We start from the raw sequence: 18,572 nt of genomic DNA on the forward strand, positions 1-18,572 counted from the left end.
TGATGGCTTTGCAATTACTTGTTTCATTTTTGGATCATAGGTTAACAAATGAGGACTACTCATCCTTCTACAACTGCACTGAGGGAGATGAGGGTGTGTGTATATGTGCATGCGTGTGTGCATGCGCGTGAACTTAGGGTTGTGTAGACCTTCTCCTTTCTCTTCTCCAGTTTCTCCCTGAACCTAACGCTGACAGTGTGTGGAGCATCAGGCTGCCCATCTGTCACCCCAGCTGTGTCTCAGCTCCTGACACCCTCTATGAGGGAAGCAATAGCACATGAGTGGCAGCCACTGGTAATTCAGAGGGCAACCAACTTGTCAACAATTCTGAAGAAGGATTTTATCTATCAAAGTAGGAAACTTAAAAGAAATATTCTAAAACACTTTTTAAAAAATGTAAATGCCTCTTCATTTTATTGTGTATATACCATGGCATTTATTCAAGGTAGACACACCAGGAGAAGTGACAAGCCTAAAATTCATTTGTTATATGTTTAATATTCATGCACCATTTAAATTCTGTGGGTATCATGGTCTTAAGATAGTTCACTCTGTGTTATGCAGAAAAATTGGTAAACTCTCTGACAGAAGAAATTGCTCTTTAAATTTGCTTCTCATTTCTTGGAGGCACTTTATAAATACTTAATGTTGTTGCTGTTATGTTATTATAATAATATGAGAAATGGCTAGTTTATATCGGTCTTAACAGCAAGAATGAAAATCATGAAGGGTGTCACAAAAATTATATCACCCATGTTAAACATTTCATGTCATGTTTTCCTGGTGGTCAAAATACTTAGTGTACTGAGAGCGTCCCTAAGGCAGAGGGAGACGAGACAGGAGAACATTCTGCACATAACGACACATTAAGAAGAAGCCCACATGACTTGGGCTTAATATTCACTGCTTTGGCTCTGGAAGGTTCCCTTAGTTAGGGCAGGGCACAAAGCAGATAGGCCCAGGTGTCATGTGCTGAGTGGAAGGGGAGGTGAGCTCAACCTGCCTACTCCAGGAGCCTTCCCAGGACATAGGCTCCAGAGAACCCCAAGGCCAACCTTGGGCTGGGCAGGTTTTTCCTCTTGGCGACTGCAGTTCAGGTGGAGAGGCCTCGGCCAGCTCCGAGGCCTGGGCCTGAGTACAGCAGCCAGCTAGGCAGATAGAAAGCATAGCCATCGCCTGGTTCACCAGATACCAGTCCATGTATGTCACTATTGCCTTCTATCTGGTGAGGACAATGAGTTCCAATCCTACAACTGCCTCAGAACCATTGGAACAGGCTTTTAAAAACATCTGTGCCTTGGGAGACTCTTATTCAAAAGGTCTGGGTGGAGATTGGTTAATTCTGTTGTGCAGCCAGAGTTAAGAAGACACACCTCCTGAGAGACTCAGTGTCTCCAAGATGTCAAATATTTTACTTTATGACTCTATTCCTTCAAGGATGAAGTGTGAAAGGGCTGTCTGAATAAACACAGAACAGGATGATCATGGAGTCAGTTTGCTCTGCCTGGGAATTAACTGCCTTGAGGTTTGTAGAAATCAGGGCCCTGAAGGCAAATGTGTTCCTTCTTTTCTTCACTGTTTAGATCCAGGCCCAGGCCAGTCTGGCAGGAATGCATAAAATGCCTCCTGACCAGTGAACAGCCCAGGAGGACTCCTTAGGGGATGACGGTATCCTGCATGAAATTCCAAATGTGCTCAGCTGAAAAGTGAGCAGTGATCACATACCCCTCATCTGTGTTCCTCCCATCTTCCCATAACCTTGATCACTTCCTAGAAATACCTGACTATTTGCCTTGCCAAAAAGATCCGTGTGATATTTTTACAAAACTAGCAAAATGCTTTTATTAGTTAGAGTTCTCCAGTGAAATAGAATCTTATAATTTCTTATAAAATTCCTTGCTATATATCTTTTTATATGTAATATTTGTATATTTTATATATAATTATAATATACAATGGGTTTCCTTGGTGGCTCAGATTGTGAAGAATCTGCCTGCAATGCAGGACATCCAGGTTTGATCCCTGGGTTGGGAAGATCCCCTGGAGAAGGGAATGGCTACCCACTCCAGTATTCTTGCCTGGTGAATTCCATGGACAGAGGATCCTGATGAACTATAGTCCAGGGGGTCACAAAGTTTTGGACAAGACTAAGTGACTAGCACACATAATATATAGTAAAACGTAGAAAATATATTTTTATATATAGAAATTATATATGTACACACATGCACGCGTGCACACACACACATATATACACACATAGAGACTGATTTCTTATAAGGAACTGGGTCCCAGTTGCGAAGGCTGGGAAGTCCCAAGATCTGTCATCTGCAGCTCAAGACCCATGATAACCCATGTATAGGTTCAGTACAAGTCTGAAGGCCTGAGGATCAAAAGAGCTGATGGTGTAAATTCTAGTTCAAAAGCCGCAGGACTCAAGAAAAGACAATGTTTCATTTTGAGTTCAAAGGCCAGAAAAATCTGATGTTCCAGCCTGAAGCAGTCAGGCTGGAGGAGTCCCATCTTGTTCAAGGGGGTTCAGCCTTTTTGTTGTATTTAGGCCTTCAGCTAACTGAAGGAGGGCCACCCATCTACATTAGGAAGGCAATCCGCTTTACATAGTCTACAAATTCAAATAGTCATCACATCCAAAATCATCCTCATGACACACCCGGAATAATATTTGACCATTCCAGGTATCTTGTGGCCCAGTCAATTTGACAAATAAAATTAACCATCACACGCCTTTTCTCTTGCCAGCCTCTTAAGTGGATAGAGGCATGTATATCTCAGAGTGAGTGACACAGGATGCCCCTTTCCAGCACCTGTAGGAACAGCTGCCCACTGTGGGGTGTGACCTCCTGTGGGATGAATCAGAAGGACTTCCTGCTCCTAATGTGTGTGGGCAGATGCCCTTTCTATCTGCAGGAGTGAGAACTCTGAGCCCCAGCCCAGTCTGGATTCGCATCACTATGTATACAGTAGATCCCCTGGTCCCTGACATGTGTTAGGTTTCTCTCTATGCCCTCTCCCCACCTCCCAGCTCCCCTTGGCCTTCTTTGTTTCTGTGTTGATACACTGCTGGAGAAAGCCAAAGAACTGGGCTGGCTGGACCCCAGCAATTCATCATTTCTGACTTTCTCTGGATCTTCACTATTACCCACTGTGCATTTTGTCATTCCTTAGCAATTGACCCACTTACCCAGTCTTCTATTCAATAACTATTTTTGAGCACCTACTACTTGCCAGATACCATGGTTTGTTAACAGGGACGTAGGAAAAAAAAAACAAACAGAGGTGATCTCTGCTCTCAGGGAGCATACAGCCTGAGAGACTCCAAAAGTCAGGTGTCCCAAACCTGTCTAAATACCTCAGTCCTTTGTATTTGCAGGTGACTTCAGTGACAACCATGGGTTTACCCCTGTTAGAAGCTCCTGGGTCTTTACTGCTGGTTGGAGCTCTCTCCAGCATTCCCTGTGCCCTCTTGACATCTGAAGCTGATGCTGGCAGGATTTTGGGTCTCCTCCAGCCAACGGTTCTCCTGCTTCTCCTCTTCCTTTTTCTTACTGCTCCCTCCCAGATTTCCTCCTTCTGACATTTCAGCCTGTCCACCCACATGCCCAATCTGGAACTCTGTTCATGAAGACCTCTCATTCTGAACCCCAAGGTCACCAAGTCCTGTTTATTCGTCCTCCTAAAAAAAAATCACCTTCTTCCTGTCCATCTTTATTAGCACTGCCTCATCATCTGACCCCAGGCTCGACTCTTTCCGCCTGTAATCTAGCTTTCACATTGTTTCCAGAAAACAATTCAAATACATCTTATCATATCCTACTCCTGATTCAAGTTTTTCAATGGCTTTTCACAAGCTGGAGCAGGGCTTTAGCACACTTTTTTTTTTTTTGGAAGAGGGATGCTGTTTTTCCTTCAAAATGTAATATGAAGCACTAAAAAGAAATGAGCTATCAAACCATAAAAAGACATGGCAGAAACTTAAATGCATATTACTAAGTAAAAGAAGCCAATATGAAAAGACTGCATACTATAGGGTATGTATACTACATGAAACTCTGGAAAATGCAAAGCTATGGAAAAAGTAGAAGGGTCAGTGGATGCCAGGGGTTAGAGGTCAGAAAGAAATAGGCAGAGCACAGAGGATTTTAAGGGCAGTAAACTACTCCGTATTGGGCGGGAGGAGAAGGGGACGACCGAGAATGAGATGGCTGGATGGCATCACCGACTCTGTGGACATGAGTTTGAGTGAACTCCGGGAGTTGGTGATGGATAGGGAGGCCTGGTGTGCTGTGATTCATGGGGTCACAAAGAGTCGGACACGACTGAGCGACTGAACTGAACTGAACTGAAACTACTCCGTATAATACTATGATGGCGAATATCTATTATGACATTTGTCCAAACCCACAGAATGTAAAACACCAAAGTTATACATATAAGTATAGTCTTTGGGAGATAACAGTATGTCAATGTAATAATACATTTACGGTATATATGAATAATACATTCAGTATATAATAATAATACATTCATTACAGTAAGACTGTAATGAATGTACTACTTTGATGTGGGATGTTGATAGTGGGGGAAGCTGTGTGTATATTATGTAAGGGGAAATTTCTGTACTTTCTGCTCAGTTTTGCTGTGAACCTACCCCTGTTCTAAAAAACAAAGTCATTTATGACATACAACATTAAAATTTTTTAATTTAAATTTACCTTTAAAATCTTATATTCATATTCACATTTAGAAAAGTAGAGCTACTTTGCTGAAGTGGTGGCAATGGAAGGAGAGCAGAGAAATGTGTCTCCTGTCTGTCCCTCATCTTCCAGATGTTCCCCGAGACCTTGGGGCTGTAGGACTTGGAGGAAACCCAGAGACCTGGAGGACTAGAGCTCAATGCCTTAGTGAGGCAAATGATGGCCTTCCTAATCAGGACTAGCTTTCTTTCCAGGCTCAGCTCTTGCAGTTCCCAATACCCTGCCTTCCCAATGTTCTACACAGACACTAGTATTCCTCCAGTATCTCCCACTCCATGGGTCTCCCTCCAAACCATTGCTCATGTTGCTCCTTCTGTCTTTCATCCTTCCCCCCTTTTCTCTACTTGATGACCCCCTTCAAGACTCAGCTCAAACAGCACCTCCCCTGTGGAGCTGCTCCAGATTCCCCAGGAGACCTTCTTCATGCTTGGTTCATCCTGTACCCCCCATTATGGCATCCGTCCAATGCACTGTCTGTTTTTGCATGCCTGACTCCAATTACACTATGAGCAAGTTGAGAGCAGTTTTCATCTCGATAGCCTTGCTGTTTTCATCTTGATAACCTCTGTAGCTAGCATGATGCCTGGCTTCCTGAATGTTTGCTGAGAATGAACAAGTGGAAGAATGAATGAATACACACATTTTCCTCTTTCTCTCTCAGAAGATGATCCCACTTCCCACTAGACTGAGATGATGCTCAATCACTCTTTGGTGGCTTTTCTACATTCCTATCAGTTTCTTTGATTTTGGGTCACTCTATTTACAAACCAATCTAGCCACAGCAGCTCACAACTGGGTCTCCACTTGACTCCCACCTCCCATTCTTTTGTTGACAGAGCTGTGATCCTTTAGATGTTCATCCTTGAGTTATTTCACCTTTCTGCTTCCATTTGCATATGCTCTTGGTTTAGCAAAAGGAAGCTTGGCAGGAAGAGAAATTCCCAGTCTATCCTTCTCCAAAGTACTTCAGTAAAAGACATCTGTAGTCCTATCATTGCTTGGAATATTTAATACTTAATTTTAAAAGCCTCAGTTGAACACATGTTATAACTGAGCTGATATTCCAAGTCCACAAGAATAAATCCAGCTCCACCTGGATTTGACAGCTGAGGTATGCAGAGCCTGAAAAATTATCTAAAGTTGGTGCATTATTCCTTCTTATGAATTTCTTTTTGTCTCCTATGTTTTACAGAACTAGGTAATTCAGAAAAGTTCTCAAAGAATATTTATTCAAGCCTCGTTACCTGTTTTTAATGAAGCCAGTCAATCCCATGACTTCCTTGTTTCCTCCTATTTTTTCATGCCATGTCTTATCACAAGTGTTCAAGCTCTTAGAAAAAAACCCTAAAGCTCAAATCAGGACTTGCTCCTGAATCAGGTCTGTTTCAAAATTCACCAAAATATCTACAGCTCATACACAGTTTTAAAAAACTAGTCTGCCCCCTGGAGACTCACTTATATGTGGCAATTCATAGGCAACTGAATTTTTTATAGTCTTAAGGGCTTTTGGTTTAGTTTTCCAGATACTTTTGATGAAATATTTTCCACTATAGATACTGATTCTATGAGACAATTGTCTCAGACTGTTCACTATATTTCGTTTTGTTTAAACTTTTTATTTTGTGCTGGGGTATAGCTGATTAGCAATGTTGTGATCATTTCAGGTGAACAGCAAAGGGACTCAGGTATACATATACATGTATCCAGTCTCCCCTAAACGCCCCTCTCATGCAGGCTGCCACTAACACGGAAGAGTTCCATGTGCTGTACTGGTTATCCATTTTAAATATAGTAGTGTGTGCATGTCCACCCCAAACTCTCTAACTATGCCTTCCCCACCATCCTTCCCGCCCCCGGCAACCATAAATTCATTCTCCAAGTCTGGATTGTTCACTACATTTCTTAATCCATATTTTCTTAAATTGCTATAGTCCTTAACTTCTTTCAGCAATAAGTAGTGAATAGCTATTTATCATTTGTTGCTGTTGTTGCTGTTATTGTTTAGTTGCTAAGTCATGTCCGATAAGTAGTCTCAGAAAACAACTAAAGTTAGACTATCCCTGGTAATGAATCTACAGGGTCTTTCCAAAACAAGTAAAGAGTAACAAAATAAGAGTCATTAATTGAGCAAAAGTCAAATTGCCTTAGTCTTATGGTGAACAAAAATCACTTTCACTTCCCAAACCATATTATTAAGGAGAATGAGAAAAACTCAGGCATCATTAGCCTTCACTATTTTTGCTACACTGTGAAAGGGGGCAGAATCAGTTGCCACTTTTATTCATTCACTATCATCGCTTTATCCAGTCTCCACACTCACAAAGTTCAAGAAACCTTCCTCCCAATTCCTCCTCCCAACCCGCATTGCCTTTTTCATACTGTTCATGGGGTTCTCAAGGCAAGAATACTGAAGTGGTTTGCTGTTCCCTTCTCCAGTGGACCATGTTTTGTCAGAAGTCTCTGCCATGACCTGTCCATCTTGGGTGGCCCTACACAGCATGGCTCAGAGTTTCATTGAGCTAGACAAAGCTGTGGTCCATGTGATCAGTTTTGTTAGTTTACTGTCACTGTGGTTTTCATTCTGTCTGCCCTCTGATGGATAAGGATAAGAGGCTTATGGAAGCTTCCTGATGGGAGAGACTGATTGAGGGGGAAACTGGGTCTTGGTCTGATGGGCGGGGCCATGTTCAGTAAATCTATAATCCAATTTTCTGTTGATGGGCAGGGCTGTGTTCCCCTCCTGTTGCTTGACCTGAGGTCAAACTATGTTGGAGGTAATGAAGATAATCTCCTTGGAAAAAAGTTATGACCAACCTAGACAGCATATTAAAAAGCAGAGACATTACTTTACCAACAAAGGTCCATCAAGTCAAAGCTATGGTTTCTCCAGTAGTAATGTATGGATGTGAGAGTTGGACTATAAAGAAAGTTGAGCGCCGAAGAATTGATGCTTTTGAACTATGGTGTTGGAGAAGACTCTTGGGAGTCCCTTGGACTGCAAGGAGATCCAACCAGTCCATCCTAAAGAAAATCAGTCCTGAATGTTCATTGGAAGGACTGATGCTGAAGCTGAAACTCCAATATTTTGGCCACCTGATGCGAACAACCAGCTCATTGGAAAAGACCCTGATGCTGGGGAAGATTGAAGGCAGGAGGAGAGGGAGATGACAGAGGACAAGATGGTTGGATGGCATCACCAATGCAATGGACATAAGTTTGAGTAGGCTCTGGGAGTTGGCGATGGACAGGGAAGCCTGGCGTGCTGCAGTCCACGGGGTCGCAAAGAGTTGGACACGACTGAGCTACTGAACTGAACTGAACTGAACCCATTTTGAATCTCACATCATCAGTCCCCCCATGTTACAGCCACTTACTCATCCCTAGTCAGTCCCTCTCACAGGAAAAGTTTAGCTCTGGTTCACCGTCACTCTTTCCCATACTAGTTTCGCCATACATTTTAGTGATTTCAGTGACCCCAAAGGTAATCAATCCTTCCCTACACCTTTATCTTTCAGCTTCTTGACCTCTTCTGGTCTACTTATCTTGCATTCAGCACAACCTCAGTCACTCTTTCCCAAGGGACATGCTTTAGACTTTAACAAGAACAGGACCCCCATAACCTCAATTTCAAGAATCTCTCTTTCCAACTACCACGTTCTATTCTTCTGTTCCACTGTCTCTACTGATCTTACTCCAACAAGCCCTTGGTCCCCTGGATGTGCAATTCACTGATCCTTTCCACTTTTCACTGTCCTTCTGCCTCCTCCTTTTCCTGGCTTTAGTCCTCATTTTCCTACCTGCTCAGCTTCAACCCCAAAGTCCACCATTACAATCACCCCTTTGCATAAACCCTTAGCATCATTGCCTCTCTTTTTTATCTTATGCCCTTGAAAAACCCCACCTGGACTTGCATGACTGAACACGACTGGAAGAAAAACACCCAACCATAGAGATGGTCTCTTCAAATTTATTAGCACAAATCTCAAGCTGATCCTTAATGCTGTCTAGCCACTCTAATGCATTCCCTTGGTCCATTCACTCTTCTGCTGCTGCTGCTGCTAGGTCACTTCAGTCGTGTCCGACTCTGTGTGACCCCATAGATGGCAGCCCACCAGGCTCCCCCATCCCTGGGATTCTCCAGGCAAGAACACTGGAGTGGGTTGCCATTCCCTTTGCAAATGCATGAAAGTGAAAAGTGAAAGTGAAGTCGCTCAGTCGTGTCTGACTCTTTGCGACCCCATGGACTGCAGCCCACCAGGCTCCTCCATCCATGGGATTTTCCAGGAAAGAGTACTGGAGTGGGTTGCCATTGCCTTCTCCGATTCACTCTTCTACTCTTCTAGAAACTATCTCTCTCCTCAAACTTTCAACACCACTGTTTCATCCTCGCTAATAGCTGATTTGACCTTGCTTCTGATTTCATTGAGAATACAGAAGCAGTAGAAAACAACTTCTAAAAGATCCTGCTTCTGTCACTCTATCAACCCACCTACCAGCCTCAAAGCTCATGTACTCTGCCTTGTTTCATGTTACTCTCCTCTTGTGTCTTCCAGAAACCATTCCAGGTATTTTTTTCTTTGCTTATCTTAACCATTGTTTTCCCTTCTCAAAAGAATTTCTCCATCAGCATATAAGTGTGCTGTCATTTCTTCAAGTGTTAGGGCACCCTCTCTGACCACACCTGCCTGTCCAACTTCCATTCCATTTCTCTGCTTCTTTTTATAGAAATAGTCATCAAAAGAGCAGCTGCCAGTCCTTCTCTTTATATGTTCTCTTGAACATATTCCAATCATGTGTCAGTGAACCCCTCACTCCTACAAAATGGATATTTTCAAAGTCATTAGTGACCTGCATGTAGCTAAACTGAATGATCACTTCTTGACCCTCATCTTGCTTGACTCATGAGCAGCATTGACAGAGTTTGTCTCTATTCCCCTTGTAATGTTGGATTCTAGGATTCCCTATTCTCCTGGTTTTCCTCATCTGTTTTTTGTTTTGTTTTTTTAAAACCAAAAAACAAAAACCCACTGCTTGTTTTCATTGTTCTTTGTTCGTTCTTCCTCATTTTCTCAACTTCTTAATGGACTTCCCAGGTCACAGACCATGTCCTTCTGTTTTCCATACTACTTATACTCACTCCTTTAATGTTCTTATCCAGTTTCATGGCTTATAAAATATATAAATGTTGACTCCTACGTTATTCTACATCCAACTCAGATCTCACTTCTAGAATCAAGATTCATATATCCTTTTGCTTATACACATATATGTATTTTCTTGGATGTCTAATAGGTATCTCAAACTTAATATGTCCCAAATCAGTCAGCTCTCTCCCCTCCTAAGTCTCTCTTCCTTCATTCTTCCACATCTCACTTACTGGCACTTCCATCTTTTCTGTTGCTCAGGCAAAAACCTTAGAGTCATCTTTGACTCTTCTCTTTTCTCTTGCAACTGAAATAGAATCCAACAGAAGATCTGCCAGGCTCAATCTTTAGAACATACCTATAATCTGACCACCTCTCACTACGTCCTCAGCTACCATCCTGGTCTAGACTCTCTTAGGTTACAGAAACAGTTCTGATGATGTGGAATTGCCTAAACAGCAAAGTGGCCTTTCCCTTATCTGGGGGAGGTCTAAAAGCTGTAAGACACCCCAGGCCTCACACTCAGATTTTACCATTTCAGATTTATTCTTATGATGTTAAAATCGCTATCTTTTCTTAGTTGTCTTTAAATATTTATCTTGTCCCTAAAGCATTTAAGGCATATTATAAAAGTATATGTGTGAATGTGTGTGTGTGTGTTAGTTGCTCAAGTGTGTCCGACTCTTTGTGACCCCATGGGCTGTAGCCCATCAAGCTCCTCAGTCCATGGAATTCTTCAGGCAAGAAGAGTGGAGTATATAAATACATTAAGAAAGAAAATACGAGAAAATTAGGGAAAGGGAAGATAAGGATATAAAAAAATTCATATGATGTCACAGGTGAATTGTGCATACACTCACATGCCATGAGCTTTTGTACCCATGCTAGAAAGGGGATGATAACAGAGGAGTCTCTTCCTCTAAGATGTGCTTTAATATCAGATCTCTTTTTGCTTAACAGGCCCCCAGAAAACATCATGATCACAGTGGCTCCTTGGGCCTGAGTGGCAGAAGGCTGTGTTGGGCAGGAATGGAGAAGGGTTGTATGCTCAGAAGAAGTGAGGAAATGTTGGTCAGGAAGACCCTTCTCTCCCAAGCCTGGGTCCTGACCTATACCCCTATCATTCCCTGGTATTCCCTCCAATCTCCCACCTCCCAGCTCACCCCTACATGTTACCCTGAGTACTTACCAAGACCCAAGCAAGAAACTCTGAGTCCTGATTTTCCAAGATTCCTAAAATAAAAATAAAGCAACACATGGTCATCGTTTCCTCAGGTAGAATTTTGACTGTATTAAATCTCACTTAAAATTTTTTTTAATTGAAATATAGTTGATTAATAGCATTGTGTTAGTTTCAGGTATATAAACTTAACTTTTGATGACATTGTTCTTGACTAGAGCCGTGTTAGGGGCAGAGGTCCAGATGCAGGCCTGTGGTTTGGGGAAGAGTCTCTTTCATCCCTATTTGGGTGCTAGAAATTCCAAAATGTCCGTAGGCTCAGCACAACAACAAAGGGTCCCCACAAAACACAGCTTTTCAGCCCTGTTGGTCTTCTTTATCAGTTTTCTTACAAATGTAACATCTCTCTTCTTGAGGGCAAGATGTGTAGACTATTTACCCATCAGTCATTCTTCATTCATCAATCGATCCTGGCCCATCAGTTCAGTTCAGTTCAGTCGCTCAGTCGTGTCCGACTCTCCGCGACCCCATGAATCACAGCACGCCAGGCCTCCCTGTCCATCACCAACTCCCGGAGTACACTCAAACTCATGTCCACAGAGTCGGTGATGGCATCCAGCCATCTCATTCTCCGTCGTCCCCTTCTCCTCCCGCCCCCAACCTTTCCCAGCATCAGAGTCTTTTCCAGTGAGTCAACTCGTCGCATGAGGTGGCCAAAGTATTGCCCATAGTGGACCCTTAATAAACATTTGTTAGCTGAGTAACAGATGACCTGACCTTTAAAACAAATATTACTACAGATGGATAGGGAATATTAAAAGAACAAATACAAAATAATCCTTTAGGCTATTTAAACTAAATTAGCTTACTTTTATTAAAAAAACTACACAAAATTCCTATAAAAAGGTCAGACAGTCCTTAAATGATTCTTCCTTTTCTCAACATTTTTGCTTTTCATCCTTAAAATTTGATCCAGGGATAGGAAATATATTTTCATTCTCTAAGTAGAAAAAAGAACTAGGTGCTCCAATCGTAACTGTAAGGTGTTTGTGGAGACCCAGACCCAACCCATCTTCCTGTCATCTACCTAATTGCCATCAGAGAAGAAATCGAATTCTCAGAGAAAGGATATCTCACAGAATTTTGTAGGGATCCAATAACCTCAGCTATGCAGATGATACCACCCTTATGGCAGAAAGTGAAGAGGAACTAAAAACCCTCTTGGTGAAAGTGAAAGAGGAGAGTGAAAAGGTTGGCTTGAAGCTCAACATTCAGAAAACAAAGATCATGGCATCTGGTCCCATCACTTCTTGGGAAATAGATGGGGAAACAGTGGAAATAGTGTCAGACTTTATTTTTTGGGGGCTCCAAAATCAATGCGGATGCTGATTGCAGCCATGAAATTAAAAGACACTTACTCCTTGGAAGGAAAGTTATGACCAACCTAGATAGTATATTAAAAAGCAGAGACATTACTTTGCCAACCAAGGTCCATCTAGTCAAGGCTATGGTTTTTCCCGTGGTCATGTATGGATGTGAGAGTTGGACTGTGAAGAAAGCTGATTGCCTAAGAATTGATGCTTTTGAACTGTGGTGTTGGAGAAGACTCTTGAGAGTCCCTTGGACTGCAAGGAGATCCAACCAGTCCATTCTAAAGGAGATCAATCCTGGGTGTTCTTTGGAAGGACTGATGCTAAAGCTGAAACTCTAATACTTTGGCCACCTCATGCGACGAGTTGACTCACTGGAAAAGACTCTGATGCTGGGAGGGATTGGGGGCAGGAGGAGAAAGGGATGACAGAGAATGAGATGGCTAGAAGGCATCACCGACTCGATGGACGTTGAGTTTGAGTGAACTCCGGGAGTTGGTGATGGACACGGAGGCCTGGCGTGCTGTGATTCATGGGGTTGCAAAGAGTTGGACATGACTGAGCGACTGAACTGAACTGAACTGAATGTGAAGAGATGAAGCTGACATTATTGAAACACAGTAGAAAAGTGTATTCCTTACTTTCTGATCAGATGCTTTTATGAGAATACAGCTTTTCTCCCTGCTTCTACCCAAATAAAACAGAACCAACTTTTCTAAACAGTTTTCTCCATTTCAATTCTTCCAGATTCTCTTGATTATCCCACAGTTTGGTTTCTTTAGAGCTAGTAATCAGTGTTCTTATTTTTGCATCTATTTGTTTTCCCTGCTTGCTACTGTCTATAAAATTCCACCTAAGCAACACAGTTCCTTTCCTACCCTGGTTCAAAGGACATTACACTGCAAAGAGTTGAAAGATCCAGATTTTTGTGACTTTGTTGCAACCAGCTAGGCAACCTTGAAGATATCACTTCCTTCCTTGGACTTTAATTTCTTCATAGTAAAATGGGGTAGTAATGTCTATGCCATTCATCCAACATTGCTGTTGTGGGACTGAAACATGATAATGTATGCTAATGTGTTCACAGTAAACAAATGAAAAAGCATAATTATTTTTGGTGCTTTCTGACTCTTACGCTGTCACAGACATAGTGCTAAATTTTCCATATGAATTGGATATGTCCACCTGGCAGGAAACTCTTGCATAAAGGTGTGTGTGAAAAATATTTTGAACTGCTAAGTAGGAGAAAAATACTTGGACCTCTCCCATGAAATTAATTTGCATAAGGAATTGTTCTTTTAGTAGTTTCTCAGAAAACCACAGGATGTACAACCAGAAGATTTACTTTGTGGTCTAAAAGTCTGCTGATTTTAAAGGGTAGGAATCTAGAGTGAAAGCTCTATGGTGGGGAGTATAAAAACAGACTTACACCAGAACAAAAAAATCAAAGAAATATAAAAGTGAATAACAGTCTTCCAGGTAGAGATATTTGACATTGATGAATTACTGATTCATTGACAGATTACCATGTTCAAAGCAATGTGTAAGGTCATGAAGATACAGAAAGGAACAAGGCACAGTTCTTGACCCTTAAGGAGTTCTCTATCCTTTTCTGAGGGACATGGAAGAGCAACTGTGTGATCACAACACAGTGGGGGATGTCCTCCTATGGAGGTTCTTGAGAGCACAGGGAGGAGCTATCTCAGGTTTGCACTTGCATAACTATGTGGGTGTCGTGGGGGAAAAGATGTAGGTAAGGAATTTCATGTAATTTTAATATCTTTCAGTGACTTTGAGCACAATAGGGGACAGGAACCTGGTGCAGAAAATTATGCAGAGGAAGAAATTTTTCTAACAAACTCAAATAGGGCAAGATTATGACACTGGGCACTTACTGAGCAGCATCTCAGCACCCAAGGTAGGGACACCTGCTCTAAGTTCCCTTATGCCAGTGATTTAGGGAGACAGTGATCACTCTGATATGGGTTTGGAGAGCCAAACTTGAGAAACTTGGGAACTGCCAGCCAATACAAACTGCAAAGTAGCAAGTACTCAACCTGGCCCATGTTATTGCCACTGCTGTTTGAACACCCAGGCCAGTTTTTCTGGAATGAAAGCCTTAGAAGATTTTGCACTATAAGAAAAGGTCAGTTACAGACAAATATTGATACAGTGGTGATAGGTCTAACATTGAGCCTTGGTGTTTTTATTTAGCTTTTTCACAGATTATTTTTTTTCTCTCTAAGAGGAACGATTGGGCTTCCCTGTTGGCTCAGTGGTAAAGAATCTGCCTACCAATGCAGGAGACACAGGTTTGATCCTTGGGTTGGAAAAATCCCTGGAGAAGGAAATGGCAACCCACTCCTGTTATTCTTGCCTGGGAAATCCCACAGTCAGAGGAGTCTGGCAGGTTACAGTTCATGGAGTCACAAAAGAGTCAGACACAACTTAACAACTAAACAACAACAAGAACAAATGGAATGATTACCAAATTCAGATAGCTGTTTTTTAAAGGGAGAGGTGTTTTCTGTGGATAAGCCATACCTGGTCTCTAAGTCCATTGCCCTTACTTTTTGCAGGGATAAGTCTCATTGTGAGGCGCCTACCCAGTAAAGCACTCTTGCCACACTCACTTAGCAGATGGAGAAGATAGGAGGAAATAACTTCCTTCAGTTCATGTGGATTTCCAACACAATTTCCGTGATTCCAAATGGCATATCTCCATCCAGCCCACGTTCCTGTCTGCACAATACTAAGCGGAGGTGGGGTGATTATTTAGCCACTTTGATCCATTTAAGTTCTGCTGGGTAATAGAAGCCCAAATACTTGACACATTTGATCTAATGAGTCCAAAATACGTCATCCAAAAGCTTGTTTGTGTGGCTACAGCACCAAATAATGGCCAAGTTTACACATCACACTGGGCTCTGCCAGGTGTCCTGGAACCTCCTGTATCCAACTCAATGGAATTTTCATGTATACTTCATGACCTTGTGTGACATTGTGCATTGAAACAACTTAATGTGATTGCATTTTATCTCTTAATTCTTCAGCATTAGCACAGGCAAGGCTACCAAAAATTCTGGAAGCACATCAAATGTCCAAATAGAATTTCTTTTCCATTTAATTCAAAGCAGTTGGACTGCACTAGTTTCCCTATTTTATCTGTGTCAGACACACCAGAAGAAAGTCTCACTGTGTTCATTTTTAGTATGTGCTCCTGTTCAACTCAAAATAAAAGCTCCTCTTTCCCAAGTGAACCTGAGCTGCTCAGCTGCTAATATTAGAAATGAATGACATCAATATGGGGGCACGGGACACTTCGCTTTGTCAGTCAAATTTTGGAAATCCTAAACCGTAAGTCAAAGCTTTGGGAAAGTTACTGGAGAAGGGATATAGCTTCTTGAGAAGCCAAAGGTTGCATTTCTTATTTCTAAAGACAGAATTGTCCTCTCAGTGGCTGAACTTGTTTTAGGACAATGGTTAGTCCCATGACAGATATGTTAAATGTAATTTCTAGTGTTGTTTTGTGGAGCATCCATCATGCTCCTTTTATTTTAAGACAATAATAGAATTGTAAGAACTGAAATCAAGTGTCACTTAGGCACAGTATCAAATGCCATTTGATGTTTACAGGTTCTTTACAAATCAAAGATGTTAAAAACAGAAGATTAGCAGCCTAAATGTGTTGTTTTAAATTGCTTGCTTCCTCATACGTCTATCTTAGACACTATTTACAGTAAACTGCTTGGAAGAAAGTAACAGTTGGCTAAAATAGGTACCTTGCATTTGACCAAGAAAGATGCATGTTGCACAGGAGAAAAATCCCTTATTTAGAGGCTGACACAGCAGAGACAAACTGAAGGCACATGTAAAGGGCTCCAGTGGCCTTGTGAAACTGGCAGAAAAAAATTTGGTTTGACCTGGTTTTCATGGGCTCAGATCATTACATCATCTGCTGTTTTAGTCTAGCTGAACATCTTTCTGATCCTTCTAAATCACATTCTGCTGTGTGTGGGGCCTTACCTAGAAGCTACTAGTCAAATGTGGGGTGTGGAATGGAAAAAAAAAAGAACCGTACAGTTAACGTGTTTTGAAAAATACAGAGCAGAAGGTATGTTCACTTGTCAGCCAGCTGGTTTTTATAGTTGTAAGAGAACCTACATTTTTACAGCCATGAAGGTGACTACAGATGGTAATAACGTTTTCTTATGAGGGCACCGTTCATCACTGTTGACAGAGATTAATGATTCATTTGGAAACCACCAGGCATATAAATGATTTAACCATGCATTTTGATGACAGTCATTGATAAGTAGCACAATGAAACTTTGTTTCATTCCTTCCTTTATCTAAGTAGCAGCAAAGTAGAATGGGATTCTTTCAAATTCTTTGATATAAAGGTTCAAGCCATTTATCTGTTGTAAATTCCAACTAGATTCTTATTCATTTTCTTCGGACATATAAAAATCACCTGTTGATCTGTGCACTCTAGAAAAGTCTACAGAAGTATAGCAAAAAGAGATTTCCCTATAGTTAATTAATTAGTTCAACAGAACTATGTGTGACATTGGGCAGGTTACTTAAACTTTTAAAGCTTCTTTCCTCATTCATAAATGGGGATATTAATAGCTCCCTGCTTTTTCTTTCTTCAGGAGATTGAGAAAATAAAAATGTAACACCATTCACAGGAAACTTCAGTGTTCAAAAAATGATATTTACTTTCTTCCTTTCTTATTTTCTAGGAAAAGTGTCATCTCAAACACTGAAGCTGGTGGGGTTCCAATTCAGGACTAAAGCTGTTAGAAGGTTGCTTCCGTGGCGTTCAAGATCTACTTCTGTGACCCTATCCTCTTACTTCATGAATTTGTGCTTAGACATTGCAAACATCCTAAATTTATTACATGTGAATTGTGAGTCATTTTGCTAGGACCATTAAGACAGTGGGAAATAGGGGCTAAAGATAGATAACGGAGATGAAAGAGAAGGTGGTATTTTGTTGGGAAAGGCAGTTTGGAGAATTCATATGGATCTGAGAAATTTAGAACTTTGCTTCTGTGACTGCCAGGAGGAGGGAAATGGAGTTGGAACACAAAGTTGTGCACAAGAGCAGAACTTGGATGATCTTAAGGGGTGGAGATGGTGATAAGAGTTTTGAAATGCTCATCAAAGTATACTTATCACTTAAATAAAAGTTATTCACTGCTTTTTCTGTCCCAAGTATCTAAGGCATCAGAATAGCTGGAAATAATTCAGTCTGAAGTCAAGAGAGTCTAGACACTTTTTATCTAAGGGTATATCATTTGGGGTTCATGAACATGCATGAAAAAAATACGTTTTTATTTTTGATCAACTTCTAACAGAAATTTAGCTCCTCCTTCAAGTATAAATGTTGGCAAGAAACCACAGAAGTACTCACATTAACTGTTACTTTGCCATCAAAAGAAATTTACAGGTATTTTTCTACCACATCACACTTACCTCAGAGATTTCAAAAAATAATTTGCACTCTCTATTCATACCTATCACCTTTTGGAAATTTGGTATTCAGCCTACTCCTAGAGCTTGTTGTTTAACATATTGAGAAAGAAGTGTATGTCTTAGTAGGTCACAAGTTTGGATTTTAAATATTTTGAACTGTATTTCTATTTCATCAGATTCTTGTATATTTTATGTCATGTGTTTAAAAGCAGTTTTTCTAAGGAGTCTGTAAACTTCACCAGACTGCCAGAGGGGTCCATACATCAAGCATCTTGAATGCAGCTAAAAGAAAAATGTCATTTTAAAAATGCCTCTTCATGCATACATCTGCCTCAAAGCACCATGGGTTTACAAGCATCTTTTTCAAACTATGAGGGTAGGCAATCCTGAAAAGTTTTGAAAGTGAAATATACCATTATCTACAGCTACTCTTTAAAATGTATATAATAAAGTTGATGGTGTTTAGTATTCATTTGTTTAACTTTCACTTCAGTTCAGTTCAGTCCCTCAGTCGTGTCTGACTCTGAGACCCCATGAATTGTAGCACACAAGGCCTCCCTGTCCATCACCTCCCCTGGAGTTCACTCAAACTCATGTCCATTGAGTTGGTGATGCCATCCAA

At 41.2% G+C, this 18,572-nt stretch overlaps 1 protein-coding gene across 2 annotated transcripts in view; it reads right to left on the reverse strand.

Moving 5' to 3' along the window:
• KCNAB1 (potassium voltage-gated channel subfamily A regulatory beta subunit 1) overlaps positions 1 to 18,572 on the reverse strand; it is a 450,018-nt gene that overhangs the window by 107,604 nt on the left and 323,842 nt on the right. For both annotated transcript variants that reach the window (XM_055411178.2, XM_055411184.2), the window contains exon 2: positions 11,109 to 11,152. In XM_055411178.2, the coding sequence (XP_055267153.1) occupies positions 11,109 to 11,152 (44 nt within the window). The remainder of the gene's footprint in view (positions 1 to 11,108; positions 11,153 to 18,572) is intronic.

Source organism: Moschus berezovskii, chromosome 1 (genome assembly GCF_049115385.1).
Source record: "Moschus berezovskii isolate FMDL1 chromosome 1, NW_MosBer_1.0, whole genome shotgun sequence".
Lineage (NCBI taxonomy): Eukaryota > Metazoa > Chordata > Mammalia > Artiodactyla > Moschidae > Moschus > Moschus berezovskii.